Here is a 21,350-nt window from a genome sequence, read left to right as displayed (position 1 = left end):
GCTAGAACTTGCGGGTGTAAATTGGGATGATGTTTTTGTAGGGAAATGTACTATGGACATGTGGTCGATGTTTAGAGATCTCTTGCAGCATGTTAGGGATAAATTTGTCCTGCTGAGGAAGATAAAGAATGGTAGGGTGAAGGAACCATGGGTGACAAGTGAGGTGGAAAATCTAGTCAGGTGGAAGAAAGCAGCATACATGAGGTTTAGGAAGCAGGGATCAGGTGGGTATACTGAGGAATATAGGGAAGCAAGAAAGGAGCTTAAGAAGGGGCTGAGAAGAGCAAGAAGGGGGCATGATAAGGCCTTGGCGAGTAGGGTAGAGGAAAACCCCAAGGCATTCTTCAATTATGTGAAGAACAAAAGGATGACAGGAGTGAAGGTAGGACCGATTAGAGATAAAGTTGGGAAGATGTGCCTGGAGGCTGTGGAAGTGAGCGAGGTCCTCAATGAATACTTCTTTTCGGTATTCACCAATGAGAGGGAACTTGATGACGGTGAGGACAATATGAGTGAGGTTGATGTTCTGGAGCATGTTGATATTAAGGGTGAGGAGGTGTTGGAGTTGTTAAAATACATTAGGACGGATAAGTCCCCGGGGTCTGACGGAATATTCCCCAGGCTGCTCCATGAGGCGAGGGAAGAGATTGCTGAGCCTCTGGCTAGGATCTTTATATCCTCGTTGTCCATGGGAATGGTACCAGAGGATTGGAGGGAGGCAAATGTTGTCCTCTTGTTCAAAAAAGGTAGTAGGGATAGTCCGGGTAATTATAGACCAGTGAGCCTTACGTCTGTGGTGGGAAAGCTGTTGGAAAAGATTCTTAGAGATAGGATCTGTGGGCATTTAGAGAATCATGGTCTGATCAGGGACAGTCAGCATGGCCTTGTGAAGGGCAGATCGTGTCTAACAAGCCTGATAGAGTTCTTTGAGGAGGTGACCAAGCATATAGATGAGGGTAGTGCAGTGGATGTGATCTATATGGATTTTCGTAAGGCATTTGACAAGGTTTCACACGGTAGGCTTATTCAGAAAGTCAGAAGGCATGGGATCCAGGGAAGTTTGGCCAGGTGGATTCAGAATTGGCTTGCCTGCAGAAGCCAGAGGGTCGTGGTGGAGGGAGTACATTCAGATTGGAGGATTGTGACTAGTGGTGTCCCACAAGGATCTGTTCTGGGACCTCCACTTTTCATGATTTTTATTAACGACCTGGATGTGGGGGTAGAAGGGTGAGTTGGCAAGTTTGCAGACGACACAAAGGTTGGTGGTGTTGTAGATAGTGTAAAGGATTGTCAAAGATTGCAGAGAGATATTGATAGGATGCAGAAGTGGGCTGAGAAGTGGCAGATGGAGTTCAACCCGGAGAAGTGTGAGGTGGTATACTTTGGAAGGACAAACTCCAAGGCAGAGTACAAAGTAAATGGCAGGATACTTGGTAGTGTGGAGGAGCAGAAGGATCTGGGGGTACATGTCCACAGATCCCTGAAAGTTGCCTCACAGGTGGATAGGGTAGTTAAGAAAGCTTATGGGGTGTTAGCTTTCATAAGTCGAGGGATAGAGTTTAAGAGTCGCGATGTAATGATGCAACTCTATAAAACTCTGGTTAGGTCACACTTGGAGTACTGTGTCCAGTTCTGGTCACCTCACTATAGGAAGGATGTGGAAGCATTGGAAAGGGTACAGAGGAGATTTACCAGGGTGCTGCCTGGTTTAGAGAGTATGCATTATGATCAGAGATTAAGGGAGCTAGGGCTTTACTCTTTGGAGAGGTGAATGAGAGGAGACATGATAGAGGTGTACAAGATAATAAGAGGAATAGATAGAGTAGATAGCCAGCGCCTCTTCCCCAGGGTACCACTGCTCAATACAAGAGGACATGGCTTTAAGGTAAGGGGTGGGAAGTTCAAGGGGGATATTAGAAGGTTTTTTACTCAGAGAGTGGTTGGTGCGTGGAATGCCGTGCCTGAGTCAGTGGTGGAGGCAGATACACTAGTGAAGTTTAAGAGACTACTAGACAGGTATATGGAGGAATTTAAGGTGGGGGCTTATATGGGAGGCAGGGTTTGAGGGTCGGCACAACATTGTGGGCCGAAAGGCCTGTACTGTGCTGTACTATTCTATGTTCTATGTTTAATATTCAGTAAGGGCTGCTCTCACCCAGAGCCATACACCGAGTGAACTGGTCCAGGGCTGACTTCGACATACAGTAAGCCACAACTCCGGGGAACTGTGGGAACACAAGAAGAAAACAGTGGGTGTGTATCCTGGGTGAATAGGTCACCAAGCTTCCATCACCATGCTCTGCATTCCGTAAGGGTCACTGTCTCCCAGAATTCATTTACACGGCACCGTCACTGTAATGTTTGAACACTGTATTTATGTTTCTGCATCTGGATATTTTGCAGCTCAAATGAAGGATGGGCTGAGTCAGCACTTGAAAGGCAATTTCTGGAGAAACCTACTGGCTGTTGATGGAGTAGCAGCGTTTTTATAGTTGCTCCTACTCTACTTAATTTACTATTTCCAACTTGTTTTGAAAACTTACTTTTGAATGCAATATTGTTTTACGACGAGTCATACCAAAGCTACTAAAAAAGAAGTGGACCCTCCTGTAACTTTGGAATCTATTATGGAGACACTTCGGAAGCATAAAAATGAACTCGCGGAAGAGTTCCAGCAGAAATTCCGGCAACTCAGCGCTGAATTTAAGCGAACGGATGTAAAATTGGATTGTATTTTGGCTAATTTATTTCCGAATATTTTTAAATCTGCACCTAAAATAGACCGAACTCATAGATCGCCAGTACCAAGATCTCCTCCAGGAGCATGACCCTGTTCAGTGATAATTTGTCTTCACGACTTTCAAACAAAGGAACTTCTAATTCATGAATCTCGTCAGAAAGGTATGATTGATTATGAAGACCAGAAGATCAGAATTGTGGAAGATTTTTCACCCGAGGTGTTGAATGAATGCTTCAAGTTTAAAAAGGTTTTGTCGGAGTTGTACAATAAAGGTTTTGAACCCTCTCTTCGTTACCACGCTCGTCTTAGAATAATTTTGAAAAATGGTTCCGTTCGACTCAAGAGGTGCAGTATTTCTTAATTTCTGAATCAGTATCAGAAGTTTAACTGTTCAGTAATTCCCTACATAAATCTATGTTGCGTCTGCCTGATGGATCCTTTTTTTTAGAATCAGCAGTCTAACTGTTCATTACTTTCTTTTATGAACAATTGTTTTTTTTTACTTTTGGTATACCTTCATATCTAATTTTTTTGTACTTTTATTTCTTTGCTCAGAAAATTAAGGACTTAACATTAGTAAGTTTTCATTGAGTTAATACTTTCCAAGTTAATATGTTTTGAATTTTCTTAGTTCTTTTTAATATCTTATACTATATTTTTCATGAGGTTTTTTTTTAATAAGGTTAATTTTGCTCTGTTTTTTGTTGTGTCTTGTTGGAATGCAGTTTGCCTTGAAAAGTTTTTGGAGCTCAGCCAGTAGATTGTTTTGGGAGGATAATGTTGGTACGTTTAGCTGTCGACTGCCCTTTGGTCCACTTTCTCTCTTTGGGTGGGAGGTGGGTTTCTTCTTTTCTATCAGCTGTTTGGTTCTCTTAGCATCATTTGTTGCTTGGTTACTTTATCTTAAAGCTCATTGTTTGGATTTAATATTCATTCTAGCGGTTTTTATTCTAACCTCTCTTTTAAGCAATATTTTAAATGGACCATACTATTAATTTACTTAGTTTTAATGTGAAAGGATTAAACCATCCTGTGAAACGTAATAAGATATTTAATTATATTAAGAAACTGAATGTCTCAATTTTTTTTTACAAGAAACACGTGTTTGTAATGTGATAATTTACGTCTTTTCAGCCATTGGAAGGGTTTATGTTTCATCCCTCCTTTGAGGCTAACGCTGGAGGAGTTTCCATTCTTATAGACAATTCAGTTTCTTTCATTCAACATAATGTAGTGTCTGATACCAATGGGCGTTTTGTTATAGTGTCAGGGAAATTAGATAATAAATTAATAGTTTTTGCTAATTTGTATGCCCTGAATATAGATGATCCAGGTTTTTTTCAACACTTTTTTTTCCACTGTTACCAGATTTAAGTCTGTATTCTCTGGTTTTAGGAGAAGACGTCAACTGTTGTTTAGACCCCGTTTTAGTTCGCTCATCTTTTAAACGATTGACTTTTAGTATATCTGCCTCCTTTATCCAATCTTTTTTAATGAAATGTGATATTGTTGATATTTGACGCTTTTTGCATCCAACAGATAAAGAGTACTCATTTTTTTCTCATGTTCATCATATGTATTCCAGGATTGATTATTTTTTTGATTCCAGCATTTTAATCCAACTCTGTTATCTGATAAGAATTTTTAAAAATTTTTGGAGAGACACATTACTCTTTTTTTTAAGAGAATATGCTAGAAGAGACTTCTAGTCTTATTTTATGGGATGCTTTTAAGGTTTATATTAGAGGATAAATTATTTCTTTTACTGCAAGTGTTAAGAAAAAAGCTAATAAGGAGAGAATTGAATTAGCCAATCAGTTGAAACAATTAGACCAAAAATATGCTTCGACTCCAGATCCTGATTTATATAAAAGATGTGTTGAAATTAAAACTAAATACGATCTGCGTTTAACTTATCTAATTGAAATTCAACTTTTAAAAGATAAAAGTCAGTTTTATGTTCATGGTGATAAAACGGGCAACCTATTGGCTAACCAATTAAAGACCTTTATAGTTAAATGCCAAATTAAAGAAATTTGTAAAGCTAATGGTGATAAAACGTCTGATCATTTAGAAATAAATGATACTTTTAGAGAATTTTATTCTAAACTTTGTAGTTCTGGTCCTCCTAAATACTGTAATAAATAATTTTTTAAATTGATTAAACATTCCTACACTTTCTGATGATAATCGAAAATTGCTGGATCAAACCATTTCTTATGGGGAAATTGCCGAGGTTGTTCACTCTGCATTCGGGGAAGGCTCTGTGTCCTGATGGATTTTCTGGAGAGTTTTATAAGGCTTTTTCTCCTTTGCTTATACCTCACTTATATTCAGTCCTTTCAGACTCTTTTAAGTTAGGTAGGTTGCCACAATCTTTTTATGAAGCCTCTATTTCACTTATTCTTAAAAAGAATAAGGATCCAACTGAACGTTCTCCTTATAGACCAATTTCTTTACTTAATGTTGATACTAAAGTTGTATCTAAACTTTTGGCTCATAGAATTGAAAATATTTTGCCATCTATTATTTCTCATGATCAGACTGGATTTATCAAAAATCGATCTTCCCACTGAATATTCATCGTTTATTGAATGTTATTTATTCTCCTTCTAAAGAGATATCGGAATGTGTGATATCCTTAGATGCTGAGAAAGCCTTTGATCGGGTTGAATGGAATTATTTATTTAAAACTTTAGAAAAATTTAACTTTGGGCTTGATTTTATTCAATGGATTAAATTACTTTATTTATCTCCCTCCACTCAGATTCTTACTAACTCTCAGAATTCTTAACCATTTAAACTTCAAAGTGGAACGAGACAAGGTTGTCCTGTTGAGTCCTTTGCTTTTTGATTTGGTCTTAGAACCCTTAGCTATTGCTTTCCCAGAATCAAATGATAACACTGGTATTTTAAGGAGGGGTATTACTCATAAAGTGTCGCTTTATTCTGATGACCTTTTGCTCTACATTTCTAATGTGGAGTCTTCTTCACCTTTCATACTTTCTTTACTCTCCTGCTTCAGTCAATTTTCAGGATATAAACTTAACTTCCATAAGAGTGAACTTTTTCCTTCGAATAATTTGGTATTAGTTAATATTAACCTTCCTTTTAAAATTGTAAGAAATTGCAATTTACTTATTTTGGCGTAACAACTACTAGGAATTATAAATATCTTTTTAAAGAAATTTTTTTTTACATTTCTGAATTATGTTACGAAGGCACTATCAAATTGGCCACCCCTCTCTTTATCGTTGATTGGCCGAATTAATTCTATTAAAATGAATATTTTGCCTAAATTTTTATATTTATTTCAGGTCGTACCTGTTTTTATTTCTAAATCCTTTTTTGATTCTCTGGATTCTATTATACAGGTGTCCCCCGCTTTTCGAACGTTCGCTTTACGAAACCTCACTGTTACGAAAGACCTACATTAGTACCCTGTTTTCGCTAACAGAAGGTGTTTTCACTGTTACGAAAAATGCAGTGCACGAAAAAAATCAGTAAAAGGCAGCGGGCGCCCCGAGCAGCTGCTCTCCCCCGGATTCGGAACTGCATTCTCACCAGCATTGCTTAAACACCTGTCTGTGAGCAGTCGTTTGCAAGATGAGTTCTATGGTATCGGAAAAGCCTGAAGGGTGTTACATTTAGCGTAGAACTAGACATAATTAAGCGTTTTGATCGTGGTGAACGAAGTAAGGACAAAGTGAGTTTGGCTTGTGGAAGCTGATGAAGATGATGTTGAAAAGGTTTTGGAATTCCATGACCAAGAACTGATAGATGAAGAGCTGATGCAATTGGAAGAGGAAAGGATAACAATCGAAACCGAATGAGTAATGATAAAGTACAACTTTAATTTTGAAGGGATACGTTGGTTTAGGGGATATTTGCAGGATGGTTTGAGTGCTTACAAAGAACTGTATGATCTAAAAATGCGCGAGGCTCAGCAGTCAAGCAAGCCTTCCACATCAGCCACAGCAGACAATGGACCTCGATCTTCAACATCGAAGCGGGCAGTCATAGGAGAAGATGAGCTGCCTGCTCTAATGGAAACAGCCGACGAGATGACAGCCAGTGTCCCACCACCCAGGCCGCAGACAGATACCGACTCGCGGAGAATGCAGCAGTAGCTGAGAGACACACAGCACATCTTTAAGAAAAAAGCCGAAATAAACATGCTAATTAATTAGGTGCTGCCCGACACGTAATTGTCGGTCCAGATCAGAGGCGACGCAATCGGCAATGGCCTCTGATCTGGGCCAACAATTACGTGCCGGGTGGCACCTAATTAATTAGCATGTTTATTTCGGCTTTTTTCTTAAAGATGTGCTGGATGCATCCTGGCTACCGCTGTACCACTGCGTGCTTCGCGGCAATGTGTCGGTCGGTGGCCTGGAGGGTGGGGGCCACTGCACCACCCAAACTCCGACAAGTCTAACACACCATCATCAGTGTGCTCGGCGCTGTCCCAATTCCCATAAGTGATACTACACTGTACATACATTATTTCTACTTTATGTAGGCGGTGTATTTTTACGTGTTATTTGGTATGATTTGGTAGCTTCTAGCTTAAAGGTTACTGGAGAGCTCTTGTGCCGTGTTTTTGCCGATGGCACTTGCGTGAGATTTTCGCTACGGAGAACAGTTCAGGCAATGATTGTGAAAAAGTATTTCTACTTTATATAAACTGTGTATTTATCATATCATTCCTGCTTTTACTATATGTTACTGTTATTTTAGGTTTTATGTGTTATTTGGCATGATTTGGTAGGTTATTTTTGGGTCCGCGAATGCTCACAAAATTTTCCTATATAAATAAATGGTAATTGCTTCTTCGCTTTACGACATTCCGGCTTACGAACCGTTTCATAGGAACGCTCTACCTTCGGATGGCGGGGGAAACCTATATCTTCTTATATATGGAAAAATAAAATATCTTGATTAAATAAATTTTATCTTCAAAACTCTAAAAAGAATGGAGGTTTAGCCTTACCCAATTTTAGGCTTTATTACTGGGCAGTCAATATACAGAATCTTACGTTTTGGTTATATTAATCGAGAGGACTGTCCAGTCTGGGTTTCTTTAGAAGTTAATTCTATTAATAAATTTTCTATCATTTCTCTTCTTGGATCCCCAATTACTTTATCTTTAAGTAATTTAACTGATAATTTTGTAGTTAAACACACCTTGAGGATTTGGGTACAATTTAGAAAATATTTTGGTTTATTGAGTTTTTCACTTTCAAGTCCCATTTTTTCTAACTTTTTTTAAACCTTCTATGACTGATATAGTTTTTAAAGAGTGGAATAGATTGGGTATTAAATGTTTTCAGGATTTATTTGCTGGAGATAGTTTCTTCATTTGAACAACTGTCAGCTAAGTATAGCCTACCCAAAACCCACTTTTTTCGATATTTACAAATTAGAGACTTTTTTGCGTTCTCAAGTACATACATTTCCTAAAGGTCCTGATAAGAATTTACTTGATACAATTTTTAATTTGAAATCCTTCCATAATAGATCTATATCTAATATTTATGGTATGTTGTTGGGAATGAGAAATATTCCTTTAGACAAAATTAAAAATCTCTGGGAACAAGATTTACAGATTCCAATTTCTGAGGATACCTGGAATGAAATTTTTTAATTGGTTAATACCTCATCGTTATGTGCCCGTCATTCCCTTCTACAATTTAAAGTGATTCATAGGGCCCACATGACTAAAGATAAGCTCTCTCGTTTTTATTCGGATATATCTCCCTATTGTGATAGATGTAACAATGGAGAAGCTTCACTAATTCGTATGTTTTGGACTTGTCCGAGTATTGAAAAATATTGGAAGTATTCCAAACTTTTTCGGTGCTTTTTAAAGTAAATTTTAAACCTAATCCTTTGACTGCCTTATTTGGTATTGTTGGAGGAAATAATATTATTTTGGAGACACATGATCTGCATATTTTGGCCTTTATTTCTCTTATAGACAGGAGAGCATTGTTGCTTAAATGGAAGGATGCCAATCCTCCTACTCATACTCATTGGGGTGTAAGGGGTGTCAGGTAGGGGTAGCACCTTTGGTGGGGAACATGTCCCGTCCTTTTCAGGGCGGTTAGTTCACCTTTGGTCCCCACCTGGCACTCAGCTCTCACCTGTGGCGGCTCCCCGTAGCTGTTTGCATGCGACAGTGGCCACACCCCGGGCAACGGCTTCGACAAGCCAGCTAAACCAGGTGAGGGTAGCCGATGGGTCTCAAACCCTCAGTGAGATAGGGAGTTGTCTATCCCAGCATGTGAAGACAGACTCCGGCGGATTGAGCGGACGAGACCTATGGAAGGTCCAACGGTCAAGAAGGCGGTCTCTGCAAGCGTCGTGGAACATGTAGAACAGGATAAGACACAGAAGATGTCCCGGTCATCCACTGCGCCTAATCCCATCTCCAGCCGTCTAGACTCTGTCTTGCCACTGGATCCAGATGGGAATTGGGAAGAGAGAGTGAGGCTGACGCTGCGCAACTCTCCCTCACTTAAATCCAAATCATGCGCTAGTCTTAACACCATCATAATGGTGTCGAGGTCCTCATCGACGTCAACGATGGACGAACAACCAACCACTTATTGGCTAAATGATGTTATGTCATGTTTAAATTTAGAGAAGATTCGCTGTTCGATTTCTGAACCTAGACAAGATTTTTTAATGTTGTGGGGACCTTTTTTGAACTATTTTCAAAATGTTTGATTTGCTATTAAGCACAGATGTTGGCTAACAATATGTTTTATTATATGATAAGGATTTTTTCCTTTTCTTTTTTTTAAACCAAACAGCTGTTTTTTTTTCTGGTAGTGGGTTTAGATTTCTTTTGTATAATAAAATTATCTCTTTTCAATATTATGTTTAAATTTAATGTATATGGATATTGGGTAATGAGATTATGTTTGCGATTTCAATATATTGTAATCGATATATATTATATATCCTACTTAACTCTCTATTGTTTTATGTAAGAAATCAATAAAAATATTGAAAAAGAAAAGGAAGGCAATTTCTAAAATCCAAGTTCCACCCCACCAAGATGAAAGAGACCACACCCTACGTCTGACCCTTGTTCAAACCCGGTGCTCAGGTTACCAGGCAAGCAGCAACTGTGTCTCTACTAAGTCAGGGTTTCATCATCACTGCTGGAAAATGTGAGCCCCATGAATTTTACTGGAGTGGAACTAATTAGTCCTATCAACACACTTCCTGTATGATAATTCCAACACATCTCCACCTATCCTAGCAGGGATGACAGTGGAACAGCAATGACAAGTGTTTCTGGGAATAATGCAGAAGGTGCAGGATCAGTTCGTTCCAAAGAGGAAGAAAGATCCTAAGGGGAGGCCGTGGCTGACAAGGGAAGTAATGGACAGTATAAAAATAAAAGAGAAGTATAACATAGCAAAGACGAGTGGGAAGCTGGAGGATTGAGAAACTTTTAAAGAGCAACAGAAGGTAACTAAAAAGGCAATACGCGGAAAAAAAATGAGGTATGAAGGTAAACTAGCCAAGAATATAAAGGAGGATAGTAAAAGCTTCTTTAGGTATGTGAAAAGGAAAAAAAATAGTTAAGACCACAATTGGGCCCTTGAAGACAGAAGCGGGTGAATTTATTATGGGGAACAAGAGAATGGCAGACGAGTTGAACAGGTACTTTGGATCTGTCTTCACTAGGGAAGACACAAACAATCTCCCAGATGTAATAGTGGCCAAAGGACCTAGGGTAGTGGATGAATTGAAGGAAATTTATATTAGGCAGGAAATGGTGTTGGATAGGCTGTTGGGTCTGAAGGCTGGTAAGTCCCCGGGACCTGATGGTCTGCATCCCAGGGTACTTAAGGAGGTGGCTTTAGAAATTGTGGACGCATTGGTAATCATTTTCCAATGTTCTATAGATTCAGGATCAGTTCCTGTGGATTGGAGGGTAGCTAATGTTGTCCCTCTCTTCAAGAAGGGAGGAAGAGAGAAAACAGGGAATTATAGACCGGTTAGCCTGACGTCAGTGGTGGGAAAGATGCTGGAGTCAATTATAAAAGATGAAATTACGACACATCTGGATAGTAGTAACAGGATTGGTCCAAGTCAGCATGGATTTACAAAGGGGAAATCGTGCTTGACTAATCTTCTGGAATTTTTTGAGGATGTAACTATGAAAATGGACAAGGGAGAGCCAGTGAATGTAGTGTACCTGGACTTTCAGAAAGCCTTTGATAAAGTCCCACATGGGAGATTATTAGTGGGCAAAATTAGGGCACATGGTATTGGGGGCAGAGTACTGACATGGATTGAAAATTGGCTGGCTGGCAGAAAACAAAGAGTAGCGATTAATGGGTCCCTTTCGGAATGGCAGGCAGTGACCAGTGGGGTACCGCAGGGTTCAGTGCTGGGACCGCAGCTGTTTACAATATATATTAATGATTTAGATGAGGGAATTAAAAGTAACATTAGCAAATTTGCCGATGACACAAAGCTGGGAGGCAGTGTGAAATGTGAGGAGGATGTTATGAGAATGCAGGGTGACTTGGACAGGCTGGGTGAGTGGGCAGATGCATGGCAGATACAGTTTAATGTGGATAAATGTGAGGTTATCCACTTTGGTGGTAAGAATGGGAATGCAGATTATTATCTAAATGGAGTCAAGTTAGGAAAAGGGGAAGCACAACGAGATCTAGGTGTTCTTGTACATCAGTCACTGAAAGCAAGCATGCAAGTACAGCAGGCAGTGAAAAAAAGCTAATGTCATGCTGGCCTTCATAACAAGGGGAATTGAGTATAGGAGCAAAGGGGTCCTTCTGCAGCTGGACAGGGCCCTGGTGAGACCACACCTGGAGTACTGTGCGCAGTTTTGGTCTCCAAATTTGAGGAAGGACATTCTTGCCATTGAGGGAGTGCAGCGTAGGTTCACAAGGTTAATTCCCGGGATGGCAGGACTGTCGTATGTCGAAAGATTGGAGCGACTGGGCTTGTATACTCTGGAATTTAGAAGGCTGAGGGGGATCTTATTGAAACATATAAGGTTATTAAGGGATTGGACACGCTGCAGGCAGGAAGCATGTTCCCGCTGATAGGTGAGTCCAGAACCAGAGGCCACAGTTTAAGAATAAGGGGTAGGCCATTTAGAACGGAGTTGAGGAAAAACTTTTTCACCCAGAGAGTGGTGGATATATGGAATGCTCTGCCCCAGAAGGCTGTGGAGGCCAAGTCTCTGGATGCTTTCAAAAAAGAGATGGATAGAGCTCTTAAAGATAGTGGAATCAAAGGTTATGGGGATAAGGCGGGAACTGGATACTGATTGTGGATGATCAGCCATGATCACAGTGAATGGCGGTGCTAGCTCAAAGGGCCGAATGGCCTACTCCTGCACCTATTGTCTATTGTCTATCCGACTACTCATTACCTTTAGCTGGTAATGGTCCTATAGCCCTGACCTGGAAGGCACACATAATCATCTTGACTCCCCAGCCCTGCCTGAGGAAGTTTCCTGTACATGGCTACCACCTGCCTCCTACAACAAATCAGGAAAATTGTAGGGCATACAGTACACCTTTAACCCCATTCATCAAAAGAGTGAAAAAGCACGGAATCTGTGCCCCAGCTGTTCTGGGAACTACTCAGAATATCATGAGAAGAAAATTCTATCTAGAGTCTGAATCAGACAGCATGAAAACTGGCCCTTGGTATTCGATGACATTCAATATGAAGAAGATTCCATTCTGAGAGGTATGGGTCTGATGAACAGTTCTAGCCCTCTACACACTGGGACAGACACTTAGGAGAACCACCTAAGATACTGGTGATTTGGGGTTTAAAAGATAATGGAGGGGACGTAATTGGGAGAGAAGGCTTAAGCTGGGGGCAAACACAAGGCGGCTCATGTAGTTACTGCCCAGCAACATCTTATGGTTAACAAAGAAAACTTTAACTATCATCATCAACACCTAAGGCGGGTATTTTAAAGGCAACATTGCAAGTTGTAAACTGCCAGTTGTCCATGCGGACTTTCAGAAGCTCTCTGATAGAGAGAGGGATTATAAGGAATGGATGTGAGTGAGAGATTGATTCGGATGGACATGTTGGGAGTCAGGAGAAAGGCATGGCTCCTTATGTGAGGAGTGGCGCTTCCGGACACAGGTATAAGGACGTTGAAAGGGCTAGAGGGTTACACGGACACATGGGCAGCACTAGTAGAGGCGCTGCTTCATAGCTCCCGTGACCCAAGTTCACTCCTGATTTCTTACCCTGCTGTCTGTGTGGGGTTTTCACATTCTTCCTATAACCTATGTGTGCTTCCCCCAGGTGCTCCGATTTCCTCTCAAATCCCTAAAAAGTGCCTGAAAGATTTGCTGACCGTGTGCAGGTGAGGGGTGGAATCTGGTGGCAGTTGATGAGAGTGTGGAGAGAACAAAAAAATGGGATTAACAAGGATTAGGTGATTGATGGTCGGTGTGGATTCAGTGGGCCAGGGGGCCATTTCACGTTCGATCCATTTATGACACAAGACAGCAAGAAAGAAGGCAGTTACCATAGTTGTACTGAAAGGTGCATTAGATTATCAAGACACACAAAATAAGCAATTAGGCACAACTGTGGTAAATGACATACGATATGAAGAGATGTGGATCAAGGAAAGACAAACTCAACTACTTTCAGAGAGATTTGTTTGTATTTTCATACAAAAAAAATCTAAAAAGTTAACAAGCACCAAAACTTATCTTGGGAACACTGAAAATTACTCCAAGGCAAATGGAGCATTAGAGGGAAGCTATGTGCTGAAGTTGTACTTAGCTACAGTATTGTGCAAAAGCCTTAGGGAAATGTATATAGATAGGATACCTAAGGCTTTTGCATAATGCTGTAGTAATTTTATGTATTGCATTGTACAGCTGCTGCAAAAATAGAAACAAATTTCATGACATGTGTGAGTGATGATAAACCTGATTCTGATATGGGTCTCTAACGTGGACCGTGAGTGGGAAGGAGGCAGTGAGAGGGGAATCATAGTTGGGAAAAGGATGGGGAGCAGGAAGCACCAGAGTGACATTCTGTAATGCACTATGATTCATTTATTTGGAATCGTATGGACTTGCCTGGTGTCTCAGGGCTGGGTGTGTCTTCCTGCACCACCCCTCCGCCCCTGGCGCTCTTTCTCTGTCACTTGGCCCACACCCCTCCTGTGGCCCTCCACCTTCACCATTCCCAACTTCCTTTGCTCCTACCAGACTTACAAACTCGCTCTGCGCTCCACGTTGACAAATACAGCACAGTGCCAGCCTCTTAGCCCTAGTAATGTATATGTAGCTGCCTAAGATTTTTGCACAGTACGGTATATCAGACTCCTGACTGTTGCCACAAACCAGCACTGGGTTTCGTACCTCAGGATGGAGAGGTGAGCAGAAAGTAGAATGTAGAGGAACAGAGAAAAAGCAGAAACAATCTTAAAAAGACAGAGCTTGGCTGTTGAGCTGGAAACCAGGCAGGCCCTCAAATTGAGACAGCTTAAGTGTGGAGCTACCCCTGTTCATTGCCACTTCTAGGGGGAATTGTTGTGAACACGTGAGCAGATCAGGGAAGCCTTGATAACTGAAGGAGTGGAGAAATCAAGGGGGCAGGGAAAATGAGGTACAAGGTTCTATCCGAGGCCCTACAGAGGGACTACAGAGACAGTAACTGTCTGGGCCCTCACTTTGCTAAGGAATACTGCACTTCCAGCCAACAAGCATAACCTTGGGATGAGGACAGCTAAAAATAGGATGTAGTTAACTAAAAATGAACATTTCATCATCTCCACACTCACTGATCGCTGGCCGTTAACACTGGATACGTTGACAATGCAGCCTTTGGTTTTGATGAGGTGAGGGACAGCCAGTCGTGTGAGATGGTACACAGACCTGTCGAAGATATCACCAAGAAAAATATTTAAATTAACGTCTGAAAACACTTTCTATTTGCACGTGGTCACACTGCATCTTCACCTGTGAAGAGTTAATTTTTATTACAGCATACCTACAAAATTAAATCATAATTTTAATTAGATCCATGAAATGAGTTAGATACAGACCTAAACTTATATCAGTTTGAAACCATGAAAAGATTAGTAACTTGATGGTGGGTGCATGGAACGCACTGGCAACGAAGGTAGTAGAGGCGGGTACAATAGGGTCTTTTAGGAGTCTCTTAGATAGGTACAAGGAGCTTAGAACAATAGAGGGCTATGCAGTGGGGAAATTCTAGGCAGTTTCTAGAGTAGGTTACATGGCTGGCACAACATTGTTGGCTGAAGGGCCTGTAATGTTCTGTAGATTTCTATGTTTTTATGATTTAGAGAAGCTTGTAAAGTTAATAATGGTCAGGCTTCAATCGTGTTCCTTTCATTCCCTCCCAGAGAGAACACATAGTATTGGGACATCAAAAATTCAGTGCACCTCTACCCAAATATTAGCAATGGGGGGGGGAGGGGTATATAAAGGAAAACAAGCCGAGAGCATGTTGTGACTTTGAACTGAGTCTTCAGAGAGAGACGCTGAAGCTGGTTAATATTAAGAAGTTTTTAGTCATCTCAACAAGCTGACTTTCTCTTAAAGATCCTCTAAAGTTTAGAGTCCGAATTCAAAGTATATCATGTTTTTATATTAACAAGAAAGAGAATGAGCAGGTGATTCAATACAATTACAATAGCTACAATAACAGTGTTTACTTCGATACTGAGAGTCTGGCAAATGGTTCAATTGAATTCCATATTTACAGTGGGAACACACACAAAATGCTGGTGAACGCAGCAGGCCAGGCAGCATCTCTGGGAAGAGGTACAGTCAACGTTTCGGGCCGAGACCCTTCGTCAGGACTAACTGAAGGAAGAGCTAGTAAGAGAGTTGAAAGTGGGAGGGGGAGGGGGAGATCCAAAATGATAGGGGAAGACAGGAGGGGGAGGGATGGAGCTAAGAGCTGGAAAGTTGATTGGCAAAAGGAATACGAGGTTGGGAGAAGGGAGAGGATCATGGGACAGGAGGCCTAGGGAGAAAGAAAGGGGGAGGGGAGCCCAGAGGAAGATAGAGAGCAGGCAAGGAGTTATAGTGAGAGGGAGAAAGGAGGGAAAAAATTAAAACGTTCTTAGCTCCATCCCTCCCCCTCCTGTCTTCTCCTATCATTTCGAATCTCCCCCTCCCATTTTCAAATCTCTTACTATCTCTTCTTTCAGTTAGTCCTGACGAAGGGTCTTGGCCCAAAATGTCGACTGAACCTCTTCCTATAGATGCTGCCTGGCCTGCTGCGTTCCACCAGCATTTTGTGTGTGTCGCCTGAATTTTCAGCATCTGCAGATTGCCTTGTGTTTACAATGGGAGCATGCTCTAACTGACAAGATGCTGCTGAATGTTCAAACACCTTTGCTGGGAGAGAGGGATCCAATATGGATGGTCTTAAAGCTTCTGAGGTCAGAAAGCCCTGGTACCCAAAATTAATGTTATGAGGGCTAACTCTCTGGGTACCCAATTAATGACACAGCAAAAATTCCTAGGACTGTGTTTGATGTGCTAGTTGACAACTTGGCCAGTGCCTGTTACCTGGTTTGATGCAGGCTATTTAATGTACTCCATTGTCTGATGAATAGGAGAACATCTCTCAGTCATGTCAGTTTGCAAACCATATCTCTGAGCAGCCTGATTGTTTGCAAAGCTGCCCTTTTCATTGCAGACTGATTACTACTTGCAATTTTGCATTACGACTGAAGACCAGTTTTTGTTTGAATTCACTTCTACCAAGTTCACATAGGTAATTCCATAACTCCTGAATCCCTAACAGAGTACATCAAACCTCACTGAGAGTGAGATGCCCAAAGGGAATTCATACCTGACGTTAATATTCATAATGTGATCGAACTGCTCCATGCTTGTGGTTTCAATGGTTCCCAAGAGCAGGATCCCCGCGCTGTTCACCAGCACATCCAGCTGTCCATAGAAACTCACTGTTTTCTCCATCACCTGGTTCACACTCGCCTCATCTGTTAGGTCACCGGGTAACAGCAGGGGCTGATGAAGCACAGAGTAAAATGCTCAGTAACCACACACCTTCCCACACTGGGTGACAGATTACCTTGTGGATGAAAAAAGTTGCCCTTCAGGTTCCTATTAAATCTTTGCCCTCTCACCTTAAACCCCTGTTCTTGATTCCCTAACTCTAGGGAGTTTGCCTATCGCGACAATAGGTCAACAACAGATGCAATCTCAATGGCTCTTCACACAGCCTGAGACCACCTGGAGAATAAAAACACCTATGTCAGGATGCTGCTTATCGACTATAGCTCAGCATTTAACACCATCGTTCCCAGAAGTTACAGAACCTGGGCCTCTGTACCTCTCTCTGCAATTGGATCCTCGGCTTCCCAACCAAAAGACCACAATCTGTGCGGATTGATGATAACATTCCTCTTCGCTGACGATCAACACTGGTGCACCTCAGGGGTGTGTGCTTAGCCCACTGCTCTACCCTCTATATACACATGACTGTGTGGCTAGGCATAGCTCAAATACCATCTGTAAATTTGCTGACGATACAACCATTGTTGGTAGAATCTCAGGTGGTGACGAAAGAGAGCGTACAGGAGTGAGATATGTCAACTTGTGGAATGGTGCCGCAGTAACAACCTGGCACTTAACGTCAGTAAGATGAAAGAGCTGATTGTGACTTCTGGTAGGGTAAGAGGAAGGAGCACATACCAATCCTCATAGAGGGATCAGAAGTGAAGAAAGTGAGCAGTTTCAAGTTCCTGGGTGTCAAGATCCCTGAGGATCTAAACTGATCCCAACATATTGATGCAGTTATAAAGAAGGCAACACAGTGGTAATACTTTATTAGGAGTTTGAAGAGATTTGGCATGTCAACAAATACACTCAAAAACTTCTATAGTTGTACCATGGAGAGCATTCTGACAGGCTGCATCACTGTCTGGTATGGAGGGGCTACTGCACAAGACCGAAAGAAGCTGCAGGGGGTTGTAAATTTAGTCAGCTCCATCTTGGGTACCGGCCTACAAAGTACTAAGGATATCTTCAGGAAGCGGTGTCTCAGAAAGGCAGCGTCCACTATTAAAGACCTCCAGCATCCAGGGCATGCCCTTTTCTCACAGTTACGTCAGGTAGGAGGTACAGAAGCCTGAAGGCACACACTCAGCGATTCAGGAACAGCTTCTTCCCCTCTGCCATCTGATTCCAAAATGGACTTTGAACCCTTGGACACTACATCACTTTTTAAATATATATTATTTGTATTTTGCATGATTTTTAATCTATTCAATATACATATACTGCAATTGATTTACTTATTTATTTATTATTATTATTTGTTTTTCTTCTATATTATGTATTGCTTTGAACTGCTGCTGCTAGGTTAACAAATTCCACAACACATGCCGGTGATAATAAACCTGATTCTGGTTCTAAAGAAACAACTGTGTGCACTCATCTTATCTACCCCCTTCATGGTTTTATACATCTTTATACTATCACTCCTCGTTCTCCTCTACTCCAAAGAAAAAAGACCCAACCTGCTCAAACTCTCTCCACAAGTCAGTCCTTCCAGTTTCAGCAACATCCTCGTAAATCTTCTCGGAGCTCTGTCCAGATTAATGACATCTCTCCTACAGCAGCGTGACCAAAACTGAACACAATATTCCAAACTTGGCCTCACCGATGTCTTGTGTAACTGCAACATAACATCCCAACTTCTATACTCAAGACCTGACTGATAAAGGCCAGCATGCCAAAAAAAAACCTCCATTTTCAGGGAACCATGTACTTGTACTCCTAGGTGCCTCCTGTTCTACAACTTTCCCCACAGCCCTAACTAAATCTCTGATAATCGTAAATACTCCTGTCAAGTTACCCCTCAACCTCCTTTGTTTCAGCAAAAACAAACCCTGCCCATCCAATTTCTTCCCCCACTCCCTCCAGCATGATCACATCCTTGCTATTGTGTGAACACACTTCTGATGTGACCTAACCACTGTTTTGTAAAATTGCTCGATAACACCCCATCTCTTATATTCTGTGCTCTGGCCTAGTAAGCTGTCTTCACCATTATTTCTTGATACCCCATCACTACTGTACGTTCCTATCCCTATCTGACTTCTCAAAGTGCATCACCTGGCACTTGTCAGTATTAAATTCTGTCTGCCAACAATCCTCCCAACGTTTCATCTCATGTATATCCTGCTGGACCCTTTGACAACTTCCATCGCTATCCACCACAACACCAATTTTTGTGTCATGCTACCACGGATCAGGACAAAATCCAATGATTAAAGCACAGTTCACCTTAGACACAAACATCTGTAGGCATCATCTGGTCCACAGGACTCTCAGTTCAGAGTAACCTCAAATCCAAGTCTATTCTTAGCAAAGCTGGGGGGGGGCGGAAATCAAGGATTTTGCGATCCACATCCATAGATCCCTCGAAGTTGCTGCACAAATTGATAGGACGGTTAACAAGGCCTTCATTAGTCCAGAGACGGAGCTCAAGAGTCACATTTCATAGTTCTATAAAAGTCTATTTAGACTGCACTTGGAGTTCTGTGTTCAGTTCTGGTTATGTCATTATAGGAAGAACGTGGATATTTCAGAGAAAGTGCAGAGGAGATTTACCAAAGCGTTGCCTGGATTGGAATAGACTGAACAAGTTAGGACTTTTCTAACCCAAAGGACATATGCTTAAAATCAGTGGAGGAAAGTTTAGGGGAGATGCCAGAAGTTTTTTTTTGACATAGTACTGAACCAGTGCCGGACTTCGGAGCGAAGGCACCCGAGTTCGAATCCAGCCGGCTCCCTTACACGCTTTCCATCCGTGCTGGGTTGAGCATCGAGCTAGCAACTCGGCCTCGTAAAAGTAAGAAAGCCTTCTAAAAAAACGCCATCATGACGACGTCCCGATGACTCCACTCGGAGTTAAGGACTTTCTTCTTCTTCTTCATTGACAGGTACCTGGAATGCACTGCTGGGGGTGGTGGTAGTGGTAGAGGGTGATACAATAGAAACCATTTAAGAGTCTCTTAGGTAGGCTCATGGATGTAAGAAAATGTGGAGTTATGGGCTATGTAGGAGGGAAGGGTTCAATTGATCGTGGAGCAAGTTATACCGATCAGCACAAAATCATGGGCTGAAGGGCCTTTACTGTGCCATACTGTTTTATGTTCTCAGCTGGCACCCCACAGTCACATTCAGACATTACTGCAGGACGTTGCTGCTCTAGAACTAGACAGTCTGCGTACCACAGTCCTGTGGGTTCTTGTTGTAGGGGAAAAGAGCTACTGTGTTTTGAAGGAAGTTTTCCCTGCTGTCCTGGGCAGATCATCTGTTTGCAGTTCGTACATTCATAAGACATAGGAGCAGAATGTGGCCATTCGACCCATTGGGTCTGCTCTGCCATTCCATCCTGGCTGACTTATTATCACTCTTAACCCTATTCGCCTGCCTTCTCCCCATAACCTTTGATGCTCTGATTAATCAAGAACCTATCAACTTCTGCCTTAAATATTCCCAATGAACTGGCCTGCACAGCTGTCTGTGGCAATGACTCCACAGTTTCATCACTCTTTTCCCTCAGCTCTATTCTAAATGGAAGTCCCTCAATTCTGAGGCTGTGCTGTCTGGTCCTAAGCTTCCCCACTATGGAAAACATCCTCTCCACATCCACTCTATCTAGGCCTTTCAATGTTTAATAGGTTTCAAAGAGATCCCCGCCCCCCATTCTTCTAAACTCCAGCGACTAAAGGCCCAGAGCCATCAAACACACCTCATGTTAACCCTCTCATTCATGGGGTCAGAATCCTGAATCTCCTCTGGACCCTCTTGAATGCTAGCATATCTTTTCTTCGATAAGGGGCCCAAAATTGTTCATAATACTCCAAATGCAGCCTGACTTACAAAGTCTTAGCATTATATCCTTGTGGTATTCTAGGTCCTTACAAAATGAAAGCTAAAATTGCATTTATGTTCCTTACCGCCATCTCAACCTGCAAGTTTAGAAACATAGAAAACCTACAGCACAATACAGGCCCTTCGGCCCACAAAGCTGTGCCGAACATGTCCTTACCTGAGAAATTACCTAGGGCTACTGACAGCCCTCTATGTATTTTTCTGAGCTCCATGTACCTATCCAGGAGTCTCTTAAAAGACCCTATTGTAGCCGCCTCCACCATCGTCGCCAGGAGTCCATTCCACGCACTGAACACTCTCTGCATAAAAAACTTACCCCTGACATCTCCCCTGTATCTACTTCCAAGCACCTTAAAACTGTGCCCTCTCGTGCTAGCCATTTCAGCCCTGGGAAAAAGCCTCTGACTATCCACACGATCAATGCCTCTCATCATCTTGTACACCTCTATCAGGTCACCTCACAGCCTCTGTCGCTCCAAGGAAAAAAGGCTGAGTTCACTCAACCTATTCCCATACAACATGCTCCCCAATCCAGGCAACATCCTTGTAAATCTCCTCTGCACCCTTTCTATGGTTTCCACATCCTTCCTATAGAGAGATGACCAGAAAGAACTGAGCATAGTACTTCAAGTGGGGTCTGACCAGGGTCCTATACA

The 21,350-nt window shown here is 41.8% G+C and overlaps 1 protein-coding gene across 1 annotated transcript in view; it reads right to left on the bottom strand.

Moving 5' to 3' along the window:
* Positions 1 to 21,350, bottom strand: part of zgc:101858 (uncharacterized protein LOC449555 homolog) — a 36,791-nt gene that overhangs the window by 10,223 nt on the left and 5,218 nt on the right. The window contains exons 3-5 of the mRNA XM_063073888.1: positions 16,616 to 16,794; positions 14,565 to 14,658; positions 2,156 to 2,225 (exon numbers count right to left, since the gene is read on the bottom strand). Of these exons, the coding sequence (XP_062929958.1) occupies positions 2,156 to 2,225; positions 14,565 to 14,658; positions 16,616 to 16,794 (343 nt within the window). The remainder of the gene's footprint in view (positions 1 to 2,155; positions 2,226 to 14,564; positions 14,659 to 16,615; positions 16,795 to 21,350) is intronic.

Source organism: Mobula hypostoma, chromosome 21, assembly GCF_963921235.1.
Source record: "Mobula hypostoma chromosome 21, sMobHyp1.1, whole genome shotgun sequence".
Classification (NCBI taxonomy): domain Eukaryota; kingdom Metazoa; phylum Chordata; class Chondrichthyes; order Myliobatiformes; family Myliobatidae; genus Mobula; species Mobula hypostoma.
The sequence above is the reverse complement of the archived record's forward strand: the minus strand, read 5'-3'. Positions and strand labels throughout refer to the sequence as shown.